The sequence below is a fragment of the Rhinolophus ferrumequinum genome, chromosome 15 (genome assembly GCF_004115265.2).
Source record: "Rhinolophus ferrumequinum isolate MPI-CBG mRhiFer1 chromosome 15, mRhiFer1_v1.p, whole genome shotgun sequence".
NCBI classification, from domain to species: domain Eukaryota; kingdom Metazoa; phylum Chordata; class Mammalia; order Chiroptera; family Rhinolophidae; genus Rhinolophus; species Rhinolophus ferrumequinum.
The window spans coordinates 24,292,086-24,300,039 of NC_046298.1; the positions used below are offsets into that span (position 1 = coordinate 24,292,086).

The 7,954-nt window shown below is 41.9% G+C and overlaps 1 protein-coding gene across 2 annotated transcripts in view; it reads right to left on the minus strand.

Annotated features, from left to right (window-relative positions):
* Positions 1-7,254, minus strand: part of ADAMTS18 (ADAM metallopeptidase with thrombospondin type 1 motif 18) — a 121,538-nt gene extending 114,284 nt beyond the window's left edge. The window contains exon 1 of one of the 2 annotated variants that reach the window (XM_033127188.1): positions 7,047-7,254. In XM_033127188.1, the coding sequence (XP_032983079.1) occupies positions 7,047-7,127 (81 nt within the window). In that variant the 5' untranslated portion in view covers positions 7,128-7,254. The remainder of the gene's footprint in view (positions 1-7,046) is intronic. The other variant, XM_033127189.1, reaches the window with a different exon arrangement.
* Between the last annotated feature and the right edge of the window lie 700 nt (positions 7,255-7,954).

Consider the following 7,954-nt stretch of genomic DNA (forward strand, 5'->3'; position numbering starts at 1 on the left):
AAGGAAGCCCAGAGCCAGTGAGCAATTGGACCTGAGCTGAGACTTCAGAGTCTGCCCTCACAGCCATTCCACTGCTCTGCTCATCACACACGATTCATCTATTTGTTGATCCTTCCTCTCTTTGATTCGTTATCTGTCTTCCATCTTATTTCTTCAGAGTTGAAGAAGTAGCGGTTACTTTGCCCCACAAAAATCCCCACATGTTCTCACCAGGATGACAGCCACCCCCAGTGCTCTGTGTCCTGTTCTGACAGGCTGGAAGGGGCTTCAACTGCCATTTCCTTCCCAGAACCTTCCTCGTCCAAAGTCAAGGATAATCAAGTACGTGCCTGGCTAAGCACTCCTCGTCAGGGGTTACAATCCTAGGAGAGAGATAAAGGTACCACTGCCACTTTACAGATGAGAAAACTGAGGAGCGGTGATATGAAGAAGTCTTAGGGAGTCCAATGCTTCAGTGGCCATCACAAAAAGGCAGAAAGCCTGGGGGAAAGAGAAGCCTTTCTCCCTCCCATGTGAGCACCCCTCGATTCAGCCTTGGGGTAAGAACTTTGGCTATTTTTTAAAGAGGAGACTGGCTTGTGATCTACTGAAAGACAGCCTTCGACACAAGGGTTTGTAAAAGAAAGAAAAAAAGAGACTGGCTGGCATTTTGCTAAAAGTTTTGCTATGGGCAAATAATTGTCTTCACAAACCATGACAAATGAGAACATACAAAAAAGAGGCCAAAAAAAAAAAAAAGTCTTTTTCCTCTTGATGAATCAAGTAACAACCTGAGAAAATATTTCTCATTTGGGTCAACCTGGATCCAAAAATTTGTAAATACAACCCAATGCAATCTTTAATTTCACATGATCTCCTCAAGTGACTGAAAAGTTCCAACGGGTATATGTAATTCAGCAAACCCCTGCTAGGTAACAAGGCCCCACAAAGCAGCAGAGCCTGGTTTCTTTCTGCCTGTCTGGACTAAGATCATTTAACTTCAGCCCTTTTATGAATGGAAACCAGCTTTCTAAAGACTCCTGGGCAGGCAGTGACCAGCAACAGGCAGCTCAATGGGTGAGCTTTCTGAGTCATAAAATACTTCTGAAAGAGGGAGATCAAAGCGCCCCTGACCGCCTATTGAAACCTAACTACTTCCAAAGTTCCTCGCAGGGACCCAGGCTCTCTGGAGAATGGGTCCCAGCAGTCAGAGTCTAAAAAGGCCACCACTACGCAAGCTACAATGAGGACATTAGGGCAGCCAGCCATGGAGGAGAAACGCCACTTACGGTTTAATGGTTGGGGACAAAGAAAAGAGAAAGGAAGGAAAACCAAGTGACAATATTGGACAGTGCATCAGGAATCGAGCTGGAGGGATCTCCTGGCAGTCTGGATCATGGCACACATTCCCCTCTGAGCCCCTGGTGCCCTGCTGAGGTTGGACCTGAGCAGCAAATGTACAAAAGATGCCAGGAGGAACAGTGCAGCAGTTTACCACTCTGGCCAGCTGGGCCCTCGCTGAAGTTATTCATCAAAGGTAAAGTACTGACGTATTACAGATCTGGGCGGAAATGCAAGATGGGTGACCATTTTTGCATGTCTTTTCACTTGGCCTTCACGTTGTGACTGTCTCTTGGTGTTAAGAGTTTCTTAAACAAGGGGTGCTTTTCCCCAACTGGAACTTCATCAGGTACCAATAAGGTGCCAATAATCTTAGACCTAGGAATTGCTCTTTGATGGCAAACCACAGAAGCCCGGACAGGTTGTTGATGGAGGGATGCTTTAAAAATGGAGGGAACAGTCAAATTCATACCCAAATCCCACCTCTTGGAGCTTCACAATGCACACTGGCATATTAAAAGATGTGAAGTGTATCATAGAAAACATTTGCCCAGTTGCATTTAAACCTAAATGTTTCTCTAACTTTATGGGAATATATGGCCATGAAACCACTTATATGGTCATGAAACCCATTTATTCCTGAAGCGTCTCTTCACAGTTAGAAACCAATATATGATATTATAGTATCTCTTTTGGGTATCATTGTTTTGGTGATTTTCTTGTCACTGCCAGACTATGAAGAGATGTTCCTTGAAAAAAAAGTTTTCGGGACCAAATACATTAGGGAAACTCCAGGTTTGAACAGAGTCAAACATCTTTAATGTAGGACATTTCTGCATTATTAGTATGGCAATGTGCATGGTGAAGCTCCAAGAGATGGCATTTGACACTAATTGGATCACGCTGCCCTCTTTTCTAAAACCATACCCCATGAACTCTTTATTCCAGGGTTCTGTTGAATCATAGTGTGGCTCAAAATAAAATAGCAATTTCTAGTTCTAGAATTCCTCCTCTAATTCTCCCTTGGAATGAACTTCTATGAACTGGAGTACGGCATCCGTCTTGTTTACAGCTTTACCCACTGTGCTCAGAACAGAGCCCAGCGTAACAGAAGCTCGTCAACAGTTGTTGAATGCAAATGATCACTCAGTGCATCCTTCCAGTCACTTCTCAAAACACATTTCCACTAAGTTTCAGAAATGGGATCAAGCTGTCAAAGCAACAGCAAATCAAATTAAAAAAATTTTCCTGTATGTCCAGAGTCTTCATCACATGGTTCTCTAATGTGAGTATGCGTTCACATCATTTGCAGAATTAAGAAGATACATTCCTGGGCCTAGCTTCCCTGACCTTCTGTTGTGGGTAAAGAAATTCAGTTTTTCAATTCCTCAAGTGAAGCCAGTGCATCGGATCACACTCTGAAAACTCATACCCTAATAAAAAGGAGGCGAAAGGTAGAGCATTTCTGGGCAGAAAGGTCTTTTAGATCTCTCAGTATGTAAGAAGAAAGATACACGTGTGTTCTATCATTCCAGGAAACTAAATTAAGAAATACAGGTAAAAGTCCTAAGAAGACAGGTTGCCATTTAACGTCAAGAGGAAGAGTTTCTCAACAATGGCATGGACTTCCTGGACGTAATGACCTTCCTTCTCACCACTGTGGTAGTCAAGGAGAGGCTGGATATGGCAGAAAGGAAGTACCTGGCAGATACAGTGATTAGATTAGGTTAATCTGCAACCCTGAGATTCTGGGACAAAGGCTACAAAACCCAAATACTTTCACAGAGTACAAGGCATGCATGTGTAGGGGGCAGTGGTGAGCTAAAGAGAGAGAGCTCCTTTTTAAAAGCCTTCAAAATTTTAAAAATAATCACCACAGACATAAAAGTTGGCAGGACTCAGGGAAGTTCACAACTCCTGTTTTATGAATTATTCCAAGTAAATAACTGCCTAGTCAACTCCTAGAGATCTGCCAGTTTTGGGGGCGGGGAAGAGGGAAACACATTTTAAGAAAATATTTTAAGCACAGTTTAATTCTGAATTATTGGGGGAAATTCCCTGCCAGAGAAATCCTAGCTGGAGTATGCATGTATGTACACATATATTTCACAATTATAACCCTTCCAACCATTCTCCCTCTCTCCTGGGGTTTCCCTAGTAGTCAAGATAATGGTTAGCTTTCACCTTGCACTTTGTTATGTAAAGATGACTCATTACTCTCCTATGACACACTGTATGCACTCTGGAAGATAGCTCTAACCCCTAAGGGCGTTCTGATGCCAGTCGCCCAGCCCTGACTTTTGAAGAAACACTGGCATAGAAACTTCAAGTGGAAGAAGCTTCATCTCTTAGTCTCCTTCCCGTCATGTCAGTTTCCATTCATAACACGTGAACTTTGATGAGTCTCTCCAACAAGCATGTTGGAGGCTTTTCCCTCTCCTGAACTCCTGAATCATTCACTATGCTGAATCCGTTACAGTAGTTGCTAATTAACTTTAGAGAAAGTATTAACCCCTTGTTTGGCCAAAGACATTGCAGGGCAATGTCTATGGGTTCCAGGTTACCAAAAGGATGAAGAAATTCTTCCTACTGTCATAATTATTTCCTTCCATCCCCATCTTCAATGTCCCCAGTGAAGTGTTCCCTCAATGTGGAGCCTCACGTGATCTCACAGTGCTCACTATAGCTACTTGACAGTGTTTCCTAAGCAGATCAATGCATTGGTAGCAATTCAAAGCCATCATGACAATGATGTTCAGTTGACAAAGGTGTTTTTGCTTGGAATTCTTGTTTCTACTCACAGAGAAAGGAAAAAACACAATTTAGGCTGAAGACATTTGTACTATTTCTTGTCCATGTATGTGGTAGATATAGCACAAACGAGGGCATACCAATGGCCAACAGACAAAAGAAATGGTATTCAACTTCAACAACCATCAGGACAACACAAACTAAACCCATAATGTGATACTGCTTCACACCCATCAATCAGAGTAGCTAAAATGGAAGCAATAGACAATAGCAAGTATTGGTGAGAATGTGGAGCAACTGGAATGCTGACAGAATGTTTGGCAGAATTTACTAAAGCTGAATATATATATACCCTGTAACCCAGCGACCTCATTCCTAGGTATGTTTCCAATAATATGTCTGTAAGTTCATCAAAAGGCATATACAAGAATGTTTAACAGTACTCTTCATAACAGCCCCAAACTGGAAACAATTAGAATGTCCACCAACAATTAAATGGAAACATTGAAGAATAGTCATATAGAGGAATATTGTATGATTGTACTTATGTAAAACATTACAACAGGCAAAACTCAGCCATGTTAGAAGTTAGGATCGTGGCTACCTCCCATTTGGAAAGGGGACACAGAGGGGTTTTCTGGGGCACTGGTAATGTCTTGCTTGATCTGATTGATGGTTAGATGGGTATGAACTGTATGAAAATTCATTAGGCTGTCTTCCAAAAGTTTTGCATTTTTCTGCACATACATTTTGTACTTTTCTGTATATATACACGTCAGCACAAGTTTACAAAAATTAATACAGAGCAGTGTCTCAACTTCTCAGATGTGGCTCTGTCCTCTTTCTTGTTTTATTTTCTTATTGTTGAATTGAGGATGTGTTTGGCAGGGTCATGAGGAGGTGGGGAATGCAATGGAAAAGCTTGATTCTCTCTCTATCCCACACCAAGCGGGTCCTGCCAGGGCCAACAAATAGGCTAATAGAGTCAGATGCCTAGAGATGGCAAGGGTCTTAGAAATCATTTTACAGGTTCAGGAGAGGAAACCGAAGTCTAGAGAAATAAAGTTAAGTATATGCAGCTGGTTTGTTGAATAGTGGGAAAGAATCTGAGTTTCATGATTCCAGTTTATATCAGCCTTGTACACAGGCAGATGTGATGGCCAAATACCTCTTTCAAATCCATCACAAATTAACTTGCCTCATTCTTAGGTGCTAAGTGACCATTTGCTCCCTGTTCAAAAGAAAATCACCCAATGTCTATTAATATGAGACAACGGAGCAGATTTCCTATCACTCACAGAGTGGAATCCTGGGAGAGCTAAACATGGGGAGACTAAGTTTTGCTGGAACTAGAATATACAGAGAGCAATTATTGCCTTCTAGGAACTCCTGTCGCACTTTTTATGTAAGAAATCATTTATTCCCATAGCCCTATCGTGTAAACTGTCTTGTTATTCTCACTTCAGAGATGAAGAAACTTAGACACATAGAAATTATTAACTTGCCCGAGGTCCTACTAACTTGCCCGAGGTCCTACTAACTTGCCCGAGGTCCTACTATAAGTGCTTGTGTGAGAATGACCCTGAACAGACTGCTCTTAACCACTATGTTTTGTGGAATGGGATAGTTCAAGTCACTCTGGCGGGGTACCTAAATTCCTTCTGAAGACATTAGGATACTGGAATAGACAAAAGAGAGGGAAATACGTGAGGAGGCCCCCCAAAAGAGCAGAAGACACGTGACAACAAAACAAAAAAGCCCAAGATATATTCATGTTTGCGCATGTACGTGTGTGTGTGTGTGTAACCATGTTATAATATACAGATCATCGGTGAGCCATAGTGATACTTACATGGATCAAACTTAGTTGGGAATTGTTAAGTCTTTGCTTCACTTTATACTTTAAATACTATACCAAAGAACATTGTAACTCTGGTGGTGATGACAGATTTTAGCTAAGTTTCTAGCTAAAATATGGAAAAAAAAGTGAAATAATAAAGTTTCAACTAGCCAGGAATGTGGGAGTCCTCATTCACCAGCATCCAAGCCACCGCCTCTTGCTTTGTGTCATGAGGTACCATGCTCGTTACTAACCACATACTCAACTGGGCTTTCTCACATTTTCCTTCTTCTAGTCATCCCAGAGAATGACCATCATGTCCACCACCACCACCATCACCACTCACACACACACACACACACACACACACACACACACACATAGACACACACACTTCTGTCAATTCAAGACACTTCTCAATTACAACACAGAATGAAATCAACCGCAAACACCATTTACTGCCTCATACATTTGAATTCTGAGGCAAGTATCATTTACACCAGTATTCTTGGCCTGGAGCTCAACAGATGAGGATTACGTAGAGGGCAAATAACACTTGTCCCAAATGCTTCCAAGTGTTCTACTTCCCTGCATAGCACCTTTCACCCTACCAGCCCTTGAACACGCCACATTCTAGTAGGACGTCTTACGTGAGCAGGACAACATGAACAGATGAGTTAAAACAAAAGGCCTCCCTTCTACAGCAAAGGTTGGGCTTAACAGGGCTGCTGAATACAATTTTGCCCTGAAATATAGTTTTCCCGTTTCAAAGCAACGTGGAGGCATGCATGCAGCTTGTTAGATTTATATAATGCCTGGTCTCTCAAGACTTCACAAAGCGAATGGCATCCATCAAATTAATTTCCTTGGGGAGCGTCTCAAACATGGAGAATGAAGAGGCCCAGACCATTAAACATCAAAAGAATGTTCTAAATGGTAATTAAAGTTCTATTATATTTTCTTTTTCTGGGAGCAGATTAGATTAATTCAATTGAGAATATTATAAGTATCAAAGCTGACAGTGTGAATGGGTCGAGTTGGCTGGAAGAGCATTTAATATTGCAGACATCTGTTCATTCAAGTTACACAAAACACACACGAAAGGGGGAGTTCACTCAAAGCACGGGGTACTTACCAAGCCGGCACACGTAGACACAGCGACGGAGGAAGAGCTGTCATTTCTGATAAATCCCTGATAGAAACATCGCTGCACCATGGGTCCCCGAGTCTCTGAAGCACCATCTTTTCCAAGTACCTGGACAATAAAGTGACTGCTCAAAATTGCCGAGGGCTTAAGTTCTAAATGTAGTTCCTGTCCAAATGCTGAAAATCGGTAATGCAGGGAGCTGCTGGCACTCTGCGCCGATCGCTTTCTCCTGCCGTTGTGCAAAATGTCGTGTGAAATATATGACCCGCCCGAGTCCACTTCTACCGGTGTGACAAAGACGTAATCTGCAAGGGGAAAGGGTTAGCTGTCAGCACCCAGAGCCCACAAGGCCACACGGTCCCCAGCCAATGGGCTGGCAAAGAGCAACGCACAACTCAAAGGTATCTCTGTTCCAACTGCCTTGAACCTGGATTAAATATAATTTAGAGCAGCCCACGAAGAGCAGAACCCTATGCTCTTTACAATTAGCCCTGCCACAGTCATTTCTATAAAAACTAAAAGTCAAGCACACTCCTGATGAATTGTCAACAATGTTTGTGGAAAATGCCACCACTCTCATGGTTTGGGGAGAGACGGATGGATGTTTTATATGTTAGTCGAGTAGAGCCATCCCTACATAAAAACTGACTTTTTAGAGACAAGATTAATATAAAACCACTAAAGTAATAAAAAACAATTGACAAATTGTTTTCAAGGAGATGAATATCTTTATGTTAAACTGAATAGGGAGTGTTTGGGGGAGCAGACTTTTCATTTCAAATAACTCAGTGCTGAGTAACTTGAGATGATACCTCAGAAAATTAACAAGTAACCACAGTTTCATATTCCCATTATTAATTATACGTGACAATAAAACTCCAGAACGTGTAGCACTT